This window comes from Melopsittacus undulatus, chromosome 6 (assembly GCF_012275295.1).
Source record: "Melopsittacus undulatus isolate bMelUnd1 chromosome 6, bMelUnd1.mat.Z, whole genome shotgun sequence".
Taxonomy (NCBI): Eukaryota; Metazoa; Chordata; class Aves; order Psittaciformes; family Psittaculidae; genus Melopsittacus; species Melopsittacus undulatus.
In genome coordinates, this window is record NC_047532.1 from 64973623 (window position 1) to 64989059 (window position 15437).

Consider the following 15437-nt stretch of genomic DNA (forward strand, 5'->3'; position numbering starts at 1 on the left):
CTCCTATGAAAATGGCAGCTGAGTCCCAGATGAAAAATTATGCATCTCATAAACTGCTGCTCTGCTGAAATGTCAAGCTATGGCAGGGCTGTACCTCAGACTCAGTGCTTGGCATTTTCCTTCTGTCTGCTTTGTTGCCATGAAGCAAACATGAACAGTGAGGATTTGTGTAGGGCAGGTAGCAGGCGAGCTCCCTGTCAGAAATCTATTATTAGGGCTTTGATCTCTCCTACACAGACCAGTGGCGGTGGAGCACTAAGAGAAATCACTGCTGCAAGGACACGGTGGAAAACAGAGGACTCTTTGTGAATCGGACATAATAGATGCAAATAAGGGCTTTTAATGGCTGAGCTACACTTAACAGCTATAATAAAGCAAAATTAAAATCATTCTATGGCATATAGGCTTTTACTCCTCTCCACACAGTTTTATAACTATATCTTAATGCAAATAGTCTTTAACTCTCAGTAAATATTTCTATTAAACAGAAGTGCCTATACATACATACATTTTGTTTTGTTGCCAGTGCTAGGCAGCTTTTCATTCATTCCTATTGACCAAACTCCACTGAAAGAACTGGGGTTAGTAAAGCGAATGCTCTTGGGGTTTATTAGCCCCCCCTCTTCTCTTTTAATGATGTGTCATAAAATCCAAAGGCAGCCCTTATTATTAGAACTTCAACTTTGCCTCTTCCAATGTAATTCATACATTTCAGATTAGAATATACACCCCTATTAATAATGTTCATTATTCATAGAATGTGTATATTTGAATGTAATGAAGTAACACCTGCAAAGCAGCCCCTTAAAGGTCACAATTGCTGTTGGATGGTGTTCTTTCTTTAAAAATCAGACAGCTCCAGTAACTTACCTCAAAAGTAACTCAAATTAACTGCAACAATTATACGTCCCCACATTTAATGACTGAACCTGCTATCTAGGAATATTCATGCTGACATCCCCCATGGTCAGCTATGAAGTGAGAACACACAACTTTCTGAATCCCTCTTGCTCTGGAAACCATACAAAGCTATGTACAATCTATTCTGTGCAAATGATGCCAAAAGTACTGCAGAACAGACTACCTGGACAAAGCAATAACAGCACATTGACATGAGGTGTTCGAGCTACTACTGTAAAATACTGCAATAGTTTTGCATTAAAAGGATCCACAGTGAGTGCACCATGGAGAGATTTGCTTTTAACCCAAGTTTTTTGCTAAGTCCAGTGTATGGATTTATAAATGTATCCCCTAAGGATCTGGCTTCCAGACAACACCAGAGAAACAAACAGATGACAAAGAACAAAAAGGCCCCATGGAAATTCAAACAGCAGCGCTGCTCTATTTTGCCTGCAATGGATACCCCATTGTGCTGCAATGCGATGTGTTTTATAAAACACATCTGGAATATGGAAGCACAGGATGAAAGCTTATGGAAAAACTTTTGGTTTTCAGTTTTAAAAGACATTTAAAGGAAAGAGATCTCAGGAAAGCATGTAGCTGCTGACAGTACAGAACCATTCCTCTAGGGAACCTGGCATCTTATTCTAATAGCTATAGAATAGTTTATACTTCTATAAGGTAATTTAGACTTATACAGGCTAAAAGAGAGCCAGAGGTCATTATTCTTTATGGGGGTAAATCCCCAGCATTAGCTTTGTTTTAAGAAACAATATTTCATAATATTAAACGCCATTCATTTTATTGCATGCATATAGGAAAAACTCTGGGTAACATCCCATGTTAAACCTGAAATACTGCCGTATCAATTCCAAAAGCTCCTTTTAATGGAAATCAAACTGTGCCTCTAATCTTGTAAACACATATGATAGTTACACATGTTGGGGAGCCATAGCTTCATTTTAGTAGTTTTCTTCCATCATAAGGTCTGATTTCCTGTACCAAATTTTGGAGGCTTCATTCCCACTTTTTGAGGAACGGGCAGTTCCAAGAACCTTATGAAAATGGATGAAGACTGGAATCCTCTAAGCACAGGTCCTCTCACATAACAGGGCCACACAGGGCTACCATAGCCTTTGGGCTCAGCTTAGGCTCTGTAGTGCCAATTAGAAATGACTTTTCTTTAGAAAACAACCATTTGTCAAAATTCAAGTGAAATCTTTCCTGCAAATCTTGTGGGGCTTTTTGGTACCAGGATAGAGGTAGGATGGGAAAAGAAACCCCAGGGCGATTTCTCTATGTCAATAGTTGGAGGGCAAACTTGGAATGCATGCTCACACCTGGGATTTAAACCTGGCTCTCCCAAGTCAGGCTCATGTGCAGGTCAGTGAGTGCGCATCCTGTGAGAGCTGTTCTACTTCGTAGTAATCATTCAGTACTCGCAGGGAAGTAGAGAAGAGAGAGCCTAATCCTACAGTCTAGTGGTCAAACATCCACCTGGGATACTGGGATCCTTCCCTGTCAAACCCACCCAACAGCAAGGAGGGGGGAAGGAGGAAACAGAGATGCCTCTCACAGCTTAGCCATTTTCAGCTGATCAAATTACATCAAAACAGGAAGAAAACACTGCAACAACTCAGAGCTAAATGAGGGATTTCAAGTAATCTCATTAAGTGTCTCTGGGTTTCAAGATGTCCTCAAAACACAACAGGGTCTGGCAGCGATATTTAACTATTCTTTCTTGTTATTTGTACGGATGTTACACAAACCATAGGAAACCATCACTTAGGAACTGAAAAGAAATACCCTTTTCAGTATCTCTGGAATAATGAAGGCCAGTCCTCCTGTATACAGCTGCTTCTGCATGAGGTAGATGAGAAGAAGAGGGAAGAAGAGGCCAAGGGGAAGTTATATATCTGATGTACTTGAATTATCAGATTGTGGCAGAGACAAAGGCTGGCCTGCAGCCTTATTTTGGGGTGCCAAGTGATGACTTGCATATCTGGAGCTGCATTGTGCCTGCCTCCTTCTTAAACACTGTGTCCCTCCATTGAAGCATGGGACTCCATTAGCTCCCAGGGGAGTGAATGGAAACACAGAACACACAGGACAGGGCATGTTTCTCTATGTGGCATCGAGGGAGACTGCATCCCTGCTGATGAACCCTGAGCACTGCAGGTTCTGCAGCAAAAGTACCCTAGCAGGCAGTGCTACTGGAGGTTGGGAGAGCTTCCTGTGATTTATGTATAAAGAGAAGCTAAGCAAGCCCAGACTGACCTAAAATCCAGTTTATTCCAGTACTCCATAAACTGTGAGCAATTCCTCATTGGCTGGGTGATAATGAGGGCCAGAAGCTCCAAGCACAGCTACATTTCAGACTTCACCAGCACCCTTGACCACAGTGACTGTGCTGAGGCCTCCATGGGGCTGGTGACCATTGGTGATATGCCACCAGGATCACTGCACCCTGTGGGACACAGACTCTTCCTGTACCTCTGTGCCAAGCAAGTCTCATTTCTAGCCCAGAAAAGAACTGGAATCTGTGCAACTGGAAAAAGGCCAGCATTTGAGATACAGCTTGGTTATGTATTCTATCTGCTCTAGGTTTCTGCACTAGAGAACATGATAAACCAGCTGTGCTCTGGTAAAACACATGGAAAATGGACCAGGCTTACTGCTTTTACAATAGCACTGCCTTTCACTTAGAAGATTAATTCTCTCTTGAGAGGAATTAGGTGAAGAAACAACAAAAACTTCCTGTCTCCATCAGGTAATAAACCAGAAACGAGACATTGAAGCACATCAAAACAGAAAACCAATACTTGACACTAGGAAGCAACTTTCCTGCTGGGACTGCAGAGCACTTCCCAGCACAGCCTGTAGGCACTGACGTGGTTTGACTGCCATTTCGCAGACAGAAGGAACAAAGCACGGAAAGGTCAAGTGTCTGGCTGCAGGCCATGCATCTCAGACCAGACCTCGGAATGTGGTCACCCTGCCCCTCGCTCTGACATGACAAGACGGTCTGCTTGTAAGCATGCTAGCTCTCTTCAGTTAAAATTGCTTTCCTGCTTGCATTAATCTGTGTACTGCTATAACCCTGATGGCCAAGGAGAAAACGCTGCGATGTACTGCAGAGCCTATTGATGTTATTGGCTACATATCAACTCCCAGTGGTTTTCATGTATTTTAAAGTACCAGATTTGCATCATGGGCAATGGTGTATACAAAAATGACATTGTCTGTCTCCTCTGATGGATCATGGAATCAATTATGCAGGAAAATACCTTGAAGATCATTAAGACCAACCTTTACCCCAGCACTGCCAAATCCACCATTAAACCATGTCACTAAAAATACATTTTGATACTACATCCATATAAATATCAAATAAAGAACTTTTCCAGAAGTCCCACTTCTAATAGACTATAAGCTCTAGAAATACTCGTGCCCCCTCCCTTATAGCCAGGCATTCAGGTGCCACTGCAATCTCCACTACATCCATGTGTCAGCTTTGTGACACTGAGACACTTTTCCTAACGCAGTCATTTGATAGCTTTTATTAGACAGACTTATGGTAGAAATTCAGGAACTGCAACTTCAGTGAGGCAATGTGAATGGTATTACTTATATAAAATACTACTGCAATAGTTCTGTTATTAATTTTTAATGCATAGCCCCTACTGTGACCTCCTTTATTCTTTGCCTGTCAACATGGCAGGCTAGAAAAACTGAAATGGGCTGTAGCTGTTCTCCTCTTGTTCCCCTCTTCCTCACATTTTGCATAATATGAAGATATAACATCTTACTGGAGTGTCACTGTGAAATAATCACTGTGCAATAGGCATAATGATTGCTATCTCTTTCTTCCTTTTCAACCTCTTTGAAAAAATCCCAAATTCCATGTAGTTATCTAAGGCAATGAGGCAATTTTCCACTGAATACACTCGTCTGAAATAAAGTTTGTTTAAAAGTTCTCTTTTGCTGCATTTCTTACCGCTCTCTAAGAATAACACCAGTCACATAAAATACAGCATTTTCTGCCTGTCTGGTCAGTTCTCATTATGTTTTTGGGGGAGAGGTAGGAAGCACATCCGATAAAATAGTGTTTGACTCAATCAGGGGGATGCTATTACTTCTGTTATGTATATTTACTGCTACCTCTATTACCAAGGAGACTAATCTCCATACCAGTCAAGTCAAGAAGCTCACAGTATTGTCTTTGCAGGGCCAAGTTCATGTTGTCACAGCAACAGAGTGCACAGGGTCAATAGATTAATACGTTAGTGTGCGCACGCACTGAACTGGAATGCATAAGTTTTGCTGCTGGTTTGAAAATGAAACTGTGAAGCAGGACTTGGAAATATGTCCTACACAAGCTCTTCTTGTGTGTTACAAGAAACAGGCTACAGAATATGCATATGGTTGCCTAATACACTCAATCATTTTTACCCTAGTGGGAAGAGGAGGAAATAACCTCCTCGGCAGAGATGCCCTCGGTGGGAAGGAGTGAGGCTGTGAAACATACACTGCATTTGGGTTGTTGATATTTCCCCCTGTGATGCCCTTTCATTAGCCTCTGTCTAACGTGGGGCCTGACAATTGTGACAGAATGAAAAATCTGAGGAAAAGCAAGGGTCACCAGAGAAGAGATTTCCTTCCCTCTCCAGTGACCCCATCACAGGATTCTGATGCAGTGCTTCACCATTAAGGAAAGGGCAACCCAAGAGCCTTCACACTTAATCTGTTCCATCTGTCATGGCTTCGAAACATTGACCAGCAGTGAGCTTTAAGGACTCGGTGTGACTGCAGACATGATATTCTAGCCCACTACAAGGACCTCCTGATGTTTTGAAAGCCTCCAAGGAAGCAGCATGCATCAAAAAGGGCAACACCTACCTGACACGCCACCATATGTGGTCCTCAGGCCCCCACCGACTGCTGGCCAAGGTGTACTGTCTGCTTTCAGTCCCATCAGTCCCGACACAGTGTTGGTGGCTGTAACACCATCTGCGCCACCTGTGAAAGAAAAGGTCAGTCACTTTTTGTTAAATCATGTGTGGAAGGACAAGAGAGGCAAAAATACAACGGGAAAACTGCAAAAGTATGAAATATGGAGAAATTCAAACAAACAGCTGAAGACAGAAAGCAACAAACTGTACGAGGACGCACAGAAGGGTCTTTAGGACCAATTCTGGGCTGCTAAATTTAACACAAGCTTCAAGACAGGCTGCAAGAGCCGTAAGGGATATAAGACAGCACGTGGGAAAGGCTGGGGCTGACAGGCAGATCTCTGCCCTGCAGCTGTGTGGGACAGAACCTGCCACAGTGGTTGGTTGATCCTTGGAGGTGCCCCAGCACAGAGGTCACCTCCTCCAACCTTGTGAGGAGCAAGATGAGCAATGTGACAGAGAAACGATGACCACAGTTCAAAGTGATAGATTCTTACCAGCAAACTTCATTTCCTGACATGCTGTACTTTAAGCTCTAAGGAAAAAACCCAAACCACAAATTTTCAAATGGTGCATTTCTGTTTCCTCAGGACAGACACACCATTATCACTATTAAATGGAGGAATAGGGGAATTTACAGTCATACGGTAAACGTAAAACTATAACAGAAGTGTGCAGATAAACACACATAAGCATGTCTAACTTATTGTCTAACACAGTTCTTGTCATATATTGCTACATTCTAGAAGCATGAACACAATTGATGAAGTCTTTGATCACTGTGCTGATTCTAAACACCTCAAACTCTCTTCACATTAGTTTCTGGCGCTGTTTGTTATTACTCCAGCAACTGCCCTGTCTTACCACATCCAACAAATGAGTAAATCTGCACAGCTTGTGCACTGGAGTCAGTTACCTTCCTGCGCAGCCATTGCAATATTCACAATATCAGTGACATTTGGGGTCAGCTTGGCAAAGAAAGGAATCTCAACAGCTTGTCTAACCCAGCGACAGATGTTCCGTACCAGCTCTGGATCCTGTTCAAATAGGTCAGATAAATATAGGACATAATTAAAAGTAATAAGAACAAGAGACAGATCAAGGAAATAGAAAACTTTGCTATAAGTAGCTATGCAGTGATTTTGTGAAATTACACATCAGGGCTCAACCTCATCTCATTAGTTAACTTATTTCAGACACATCAAGGAACCGCAAAATCACTGCAGAAAGGTTAGATCACAAAAAAACCCCCGTAAAATTAGCTTCTTTTTTCCCCAAAAAAGAGATGTCACAAAATGTTCCCTTCCCACAGAGGGGAAAAGATCCTTTTGGATGACAGAGATTTTCTTTACCCATCACTTATCAGCTGTAATGACTGAGTCTATATAACATATATTGAACGTAATCAGAACCCTATCAAATAATGTGAAACCGAAGCATTGACTGCTCATGCCTTGATCAGAACAGCAAGGATGAGGCGAGGCTGCAGGGCTATTGGAATGCAATTCAGCATTTCTGAACTCTCCTCTGACTTGAGAGAACAGCTTGGGATGGCCACAGTGTAAATGAAAGATCGAAATCATCTCTCCTAAAGCCAGAAATCAAATCAAGTGTTGGCTTTTCCTGATTTCCAGGCAGCTACTTCCCTTATGGAATACATCTCATGTAGACAGTAATCAACTATCCTTTCCATTGCAAACAGCTCAGTGGAACTAACATTCTGCCTCTGGCACATAGAGTGGCTGTTTTTCAATACAACTTTCAGAGTATGGGTTGTTGTTTTTTCTGTTTGGTACTGATAACACTCTTCAACAAATACCTTAAAACCTGCAATAGTGATGCACGTAGATGTGATGTGGTTAAGAACTGAATGGTGCTATTACAAGAGTCAGTACAAGCGTAACCACTGGGTAGGCAAACTGGTACCGCAGCACTGGTACTGCAGTGGGAAAATCACTTCCTGGTCATGAAGTGATTTTCCTTCACTTATTAGTCCAAGAAAAAAATAAGAGGAAATAGGGAAAATGAACAAAATAGGGAAAAAGAACAAAAGTGAACACAGCAGATATTTACATTTATTGAATCTCTCCAAAAATAAAGTCTGTTGCATCAGAACAACTGGATACTGTAAAACCTCACAGAACTGCATTGCTATGTCATGACTGAGAATGGGATGAGCCTACATGAAGTTTAAAGAAATCCAGTGGAAACACTGGAAATAACCCCTTGTTGTGTTTTCTTTTTACACCACTGGTTAAGCACAACAAATCCACCCACCCACACCCCCCCCAGCTATGTTCCTTGAGAGCATGCAGTGCTTGACGTGAATAGCAAAACCCTGAGACTTAGCTGTGCCATAAAGACAGTGACCTCCCCGCCCATGCAGCACCCATGAAATATGGATGAGCGCTGCACTGGCAGGATGAGAGTAGCTGTATCTTCGACTTTCATTTCTGTTCTGAATTTCCTTGAGGCCCCGGTGCAGAAATGAGACATGAATTGTGTATCCTTTATGTTAATGATTCTCAGGAATCCTTGTGCTACCGTTCAGGAGGTTGGCACCACATAACTCATTACGCTGACTTCAGTGAGCTAAGAGTGCTGCCATAGAAATTACACACACTAACGCTTACAAAGAATACAATTAGTTTAATCCATGTTGAGTAACTTATTGGGAAGAGCTCTTTCCTTTGTACAAACCCAATTCCCATCCAAACGAGTTTGCCTGACTTAATAAAGAATAATTTGAGCTCTTTTTCTTTTCCAAAAGTAAGTAAAGACCTAAATTTTCCATCGATTCTGCTTCTCCCACACCCAGATTAATGCAACAAATGCAATGAAAGGGTCTTCAATTTCTCAAGCTAGTAAACAGATTAACTATCTGATAGCTTGGCACATGCTTAGACAAAGACCTTTTGAAAGGCTCGCTTGCATTAGCCTTGGAAACCTGCCTGGATTTAGAACCCATAAAACCACAGGTAAATTCATAGGAAAATAATTGGAAAACTCAACTGAAGGAGGTGAACTCTTTGATTTTCCTTCACTTCATAGCCTAAGGAAAAAAGATGTTTTGTGAGGAAACCGGGAAAAATGAACAGAAGTTAACACAGTGCTTTGCTGCAGAGTTACTGAGAGCAATGGGAAAGGTGTTGAAAAGTATAAAAAAAAAATGAGAAATTCCATTAAATCTGAAAATTTTGGACTAAAACAGGCATTTCTAAAGCTGATCCACCCCCAATTCTTTCTCTAATTTGTTGCTCATTAAATAAATATCATATAAAGATAATGCTAGATACCTTTAAAAGAATACTGGTTACCCTTGTGCCGCTCCACAGAAAATTAAAGGATTCATGAAGAGGAATAACTTCCCCACCTGGTTTTACCTGTAACATCACCCTTTGTTCTTTAAATCATCAAGAAAAACCCATTAATTCCTTTAGAAAAAGTAATAATTTTCTATCAACACTGAGGACTTGGAAAAACTCCTTATAAGGCATCAGGTGCTGGGGAGGGACTCTTCATCAGGGACTGTAGTGACAGGACAAGGGGTGATGGGTTCAAACTGAAACAGGGCAAGTTCAGGTTAGATCTAAGGCAGAAGCTCTTCCCTGTGAGGGTGCTGAGGCGCTGGCACAGGGTGCCCAGAGAAGCTGTGGCTGCCCCATCCCTGGCAGTGTTCAAGGCCAGGTTGGACACAGGGGCTTGGAGCAACCTGCTCTAGTGTGAGGTGTCCCTGCCCGTGGCAGGGGTTGAAATGGGATGAGCTTTAAGGTCCCTTCAACCCAAAGCAGTCTGGAATTCTATGATTCATTTTGCCTTATTAATTTTGCTGATTCAAGGCTTCACATCTATTTGGCTTTCTGAAAGATTGACCCCAATTTCCAAATTGCATTGACTGATTCTAAGCAGAGATTAGATTTATACAACATTCAAGGATGAGCATGTCACTTGTGAAAGAACGAACCTTGAGGCCGGTAAATCACACTAGAAACAAAACCTATCACTGCTAATACAACATAAATCTCCTCTTTTTACCACAATCCTGTGGCTTTTATCATTGATAAAGTGCTTGATAAAGCCTGCATAGTTAAGAAACATTTTCTAAATGGCTTGCTATGTAAAATGTTATTAGGTGTAACTAAATCAACAAACTAGAATATTCTTCTGCTTCACATAGTACAGGATTTTATTGCTTTTGTTGCTACAAATTATCTTCTTCTATTACCCATAAGCAGGTTTGTTGGTTCCCTCATTAACAATGATATAGTGCAATGCATGTTCAGCGTGATTTTGCTCTGTGGGTCAATCCAGAAGAATGAACAGCATTTCAGTGGGCTGTAGCCTCAGCTGGGGGCACAATTAATTTCTATTTTTCTCATCATTTTCTTTTAAACAAACAGTAATTCAATAAGAGCTTGGTCAAATGACCATCAGCCAAAACGTAACACTGATTCATGCATCGTACCTCCAGGAATCTGTTGGCAATTTAATACTGAATAAATCTCTTTTGGTATGAGATGTACAGAAGTGTGTCTTCTGTCTTCCTGTCCTTAATCAAATATTGCTTGTTTATTCCAAAGGCACAGGAGATTTGAGTGGTAGAGGCGTTGTCTTTATACTTCCCTAAAGCAGCTGTACAGAATCATTTTGCCTGAATATTCAATATAGCCTTGGGCTAAATGGAACTTTTAATCCTAACCAGTCATTGCCAATGGGTGGATATACTAGAGGAAAAACAACTATTCACCTTTTTTTTCCCCCTTAAATGATCACGATAAGCTTAAGTACAACCATAACTGTAAGTCCTCAGAAATTAAAGCAGCAAGTTGTCTACTGATTGCATTTGGCACTGGTAATGAGATGAATCCCACGTCCTATCACCCCCAAGGCAGATACATCCTGCTTGTTTAAAAAGGAGTGTGAAAATGCTGCACATAGAGTAGGTCACCTCTCCTTGTATTTCATGGAAAAAAATAAAATCACAACGAGATTACCAGAGAAATGCCTGACTCTGGGTTTCTGGAAGTCTTTATTGTGCCCTGTTTCCAGTGTTCTTGCAGAATCCTCATTTTTACACTATGCTGCTACTACATGATCTTTACACTGTATCCACAACACCTCTCAGAGGCAGGGAAGTACTATTACAGCTGCTTAGTAAATGGGAGAGAGGAGAGGCAGACGGCGGTGCACCTCCTCAAACTCACCTTGCTTTGGTGTCCAGCTTTTACTAAGTCAATTGCATACAGGTCAGAAGAGGTTTGTCTGGTAGAAGATTGCCCTTGATCCCTCAGAATACCTTAAACCATGTGAGACTTTCTACATGCACAAAAGAAACGTTCCTAATATTTGAATCTAATCAGTTTTTCAGAGTATCTGAATAATGCAACAGAGAGAAATACAACTGCTTTAGGGTCAAGAACATGCTTTTGTGAACCATGAAAACAGTCCATGGGAAGCACAGATGTGTGACTGAATGTACATACGCATGTGTGCATATATAAAGAATACAAATGTCAGTCTGAAAGATGCCATAAAAATAAACCTGCAACAGAGTTTTCCCCAAGAACTTCAGAAGGAAGGTGTCCATTCAGTAGAGCAGCCAAGCTGCTCCAGTCTAATTCATGTTATACAATATGGACAATACCATGCAATCTTCAGTCCATCCCCTAATTACTATCATGGTGGCACCTCTGTCTCTCTAAGAACAAAGTAAGGATCTTTGCAATTGTGGAAAGTGTAGAAATACAACTCTTCTCAGACTGAATCCTGATTTTACATATATATATACATTTACATACATACATAAAAGTTTTCTTACAAAGGACTACAGCGGTTATTATTACAGGTCATGCTGGTGAATTGTGCGAGTCCATTCTTCTGACTAGCTGGAACAGAGAATGTTCCAAGATACATTAGGACCTTGCATGTGAAGTTCTTAAATCTCAGCTATCACTGACTACAGTGACCTAAACAACAAAGATTCAGGAATCAGAACACTTGATTTAATGCAAGTGTAAGTCTCATCTTCCTCATAAATCCTTCATGGCCACAGAACTAGTCTCATATGTATCTCTTGCAACTGAATTTCATGGCTAAATCATGTATTATGTCAATGTGTTTGCAATTTTAAATGCTGATTCTAAGTTACAGGACTTATTTTATCTTTATAGTAATTGAATACACATGAAGCTGACATGGGATTTGTTATATACGGTTAATAGGCAAGTGGCAGAAGAGTCCCTTATCAGTGTGTTCTGGTGATAGAATTCTTTCTATACTGGCTCTTTAGGAAATATATCTTGCAGCCCTCTAACATCTATTAGCATTGGAGGGATCTCCAGTTAACTTCCTCACTCAGCACAGTAGATCCATTTTCCCAAACTTGTATGGATAACTATAGGAAAAAGAGGGAGTGCTTTTGTCTTCAGGAAAGATGCAGCCTAGGCAAAACTTTCTAAGTGAGAGTTTGCAAGCTCTGGCTTTTCAATTTCCTTCACATCCTATAATCACTTTACTCTTGCATTCAATAGTCTACAAGGGAAGAGTTAAACCTTTTCTCAGTCAAATTGCTATCTGAATGCCCACGAAGACTCAAATGCACCCTACCCTCATGTGAAAAATAAGAAAGGAGAGAAGAATCTTCCTCCATCTGCAGATAATCTCCATACAACAGGACCATGCCACCCTTTCCTTGTGAATGTTACAGCAACACTACCTGTCACTACCTGCACTTGCAGGCAGGGCTGGGACACACTGAGGCTGCTTTGGAAAAAAAGGAGTAATCACTGCTATAGATACATCACTTAATCCACTCCAGCAGCTCAACATGTAGGTTTGGATCAGCATCTTTTACAGACATCCCACAGATGGGCTGAGCCTGATAAGCTTCAAGTTTTTATATGTGTCTATCACGTATTTCCTTTCCAGATCAAACGTGAATCCAGAAATCCATGAGAAAATCAGAATTAAAAAAAATAGAAGTATGGGAATTTCAGCTTTAAGCATTGCAAATTACTGGCACAGAATCACAGAATCCACTAGGTTGGAAAAGACTTTCAAGTTCATCACATCCAACCTTTACCCCAGCACTGCCATGTCCATCACTAACCCATGGCACTGAGGGCCTCGTCTGTCTTTAGCATTCACCCTGTATTACTATTGATCTTTTCCACAGCTATATTTTCTCCCTCCTCCTTCAAGACATCCAACATAACTTTCATAAAACTCTCTCTCTAGAAACCTAGCCCAAATTTCAGCATTACCTAAATATAGAACTGCAGTCAATCACTAGAGCAGAAGAGACACTATTCCTGAACTTCATGGTTAATTTTACTGTCTTCTCACACCCAGAAAAGGGCAGTTTGGGTTGTGCAGTTGTCCCATTTCAAACTTAATTAAAGCTAACATTTTGTTTAAATCCTGTCAAATGAAAGGAAAGATTTCCCAGGATAGAAGATGAGCAACTCTCTGCTTCCCATCCGAAGTGGAAAAAATGCTTCTTCATTTCTCAGGAAATCTGACAGCTTTTGGTTAACATCTATTGACCGCAGCTGTCAGAAAGAAGGAAATCAGGCAGTTTAACCTAAGGCAGGAATAACAGTTTTCACTACTGTGTGTGAAACTATCTCTATATACTAGGATGAAATCAAGAAAATGGGTAAAAAACCTCAGAGGCCAGCTTGGTCAGCCCCCCAAAACTGTAGCTGCTGGATGAGAGCTTGTATCCTTCTGGCTAGAATCTAGGATATGGTGGGATGTGACACGAAAATAAAGCTTTGAGAGATGGCAGCATGTGTATTCAGGGCGCTTTGCTGGTCAATAGTATTGCCTTTTAGCAAAAGACCCAAAGTGTAAGAAGGTAGTGGAAGCCTTTACTACTAGTAGATTAAAAAGAACCCCCAAACCAAGCTAAAAACAACTTCAAGGTCTCACTGGACATCTTCAGTACAATGGGACAGTAAAAACCTCTTCAGGATAGAAGTCCAGAGACGTCTCTGAATGGATGATTTCATCTCTTGTTCTAGGAGCATCAAAATGCTTTGTTCCAGTTCAGCTTTTATTCACTTGCACTTTGAAACAAGAGGTCTTTGCAACAGGAGGAGAGGTTGTAGGCTTGGTTGTTTTGGAGGTTTTTGTGGAAGAATTCCTGAATCATCAGAGATTCATATGAGAAGAATTAAGCCATGTCCACATAGTTACCATTCAGCTACACTACCATAGCAACAATATGTACTGTGACTTTTGCTCACCGGTTTAATTCAAGGATATACTTATTTGCCACTCTTTTACAGACTCTGAAATGCTCCTTTCTTCCACAGGATCTTTAAAAAGAAGTCTACCAGGTAAATGAAGACATTTATGTTATTTCTTTACACTAAAGTGTTCTCTTTAGAATAGGAAAAACCCTGCAATGTTTTTAAACGGAAGAGATTTCATAGAGCTCATATAACTGAGCGTGTACTACGAGTGAAAAAGCTTAGTTTTTGCTTACAAGATACTGCAGATTAAAATGCAAAACTATAGCACTGAAAACTCCCATCAGCTTTTACAGACTACGTTCATTTTGGTAGACACCTTTCCCTCAGGCCCAACATGACCACTTGAAGACCATGCAAAAGCTACTTTTATAATTTTTATGTTAATTTTTATTTCCTATATTTATAAGAAGCAACAACTCCTCATTTTGTAGAATCCCAGACTGGTTTGGGTTGGAAAGGTCCTTAAAATCATGCAGTTGCAACCCCTGCCACGGGCAGGGACACCTCACACTAGAGCAGCTTGCTCCAAGCCCCTGTGGCCAACCTGGCCTTGAACACTGCCAGGGATGGGGCAGCCACAGCTTCTCTGGGCAGCCTGGAAGATGTTTTTGCCAAAAACTATCAAAGTAAGAGCCTAGAGATTTGATTCAACTCTTTTTCTCTGTGGTTCAGTTAGAAGAACTACAACCTCTGCCATCTAAGCTCCGTTCTTGAAAGCTAGGGCTTTATTATGGTAAAGTAAAGCAGAAAGCATAGTGTCATCATTTGATTAGCTACTCTTCAGAGCAGTCACTGCAAGTTCCACCTGGGGATCCTACCTGGGATTCTCCCTTTCTTCCCCAAGGATACCAGTGTGTCATTAGGTCCAGATTTTGGCCATGGCTGAGTTGAGAAGTCAAAGCTCCTGTCTATACTGTGAGAGATAGCAGCACTTAGTGAGCAAAGCCAACATGAGACTATGATACTGCTGAGGTTCCTAATTCTAGAAAACTGGAATAAAATAACAAAACCACATCAAAACCCCCAAACCTGATACACCTAAAACAAATTAGAACTTCAAATTGAATAGCGTTTAACCAAAGAAACCTTCAAAGACTCATAAAAGGTTTTGACATCAGAATTTCAACATATTTCAATTTTAGCAGATCCCCATCTCGCTCTTTTTTTCTCACTCTCCTTTGGTATCGCAATCACTATTTCTCCCTTCTCCAGCTCTACAATTAGAACCTTGGAAAGATGTTAAAAGCATTCAAGAAATAGCCTTTGATCACTTCCCCCTCTTCCAAATGACAAAATGAGAACAATAAGTTGCTACAGCATTTCCTTA

At 41.0% G+C, this 15437-nt stretch overlaps 1 protein-coding gene across 1 annotated transcript in view; it reads right to left on the reverse strand.

Moving 5' to 3' along the window:
- The window catches only part of DPYD (dihydropyrimidine dehydrogenase), a 349108-nt gene that overhangs the window by 80986 nt on the left and 252685 nt on the right, over positions 1-15437 (reverse strand). Inside the window, exons 17-18 of the mRNA XM_034064349.1 lie at positions 6769-6889; positions 5800-5919 (exon numbers count right to left, since the gene is read on the reverse strand). Coding sequence (XP_033920240.1) covers positions 5800-5919; positions 6769-6889 — 241 coding nt within the window. The remainder of the gene's footprint in view (positions 1-5799; positions 5920-6768; positions 6890-15437) is intronic.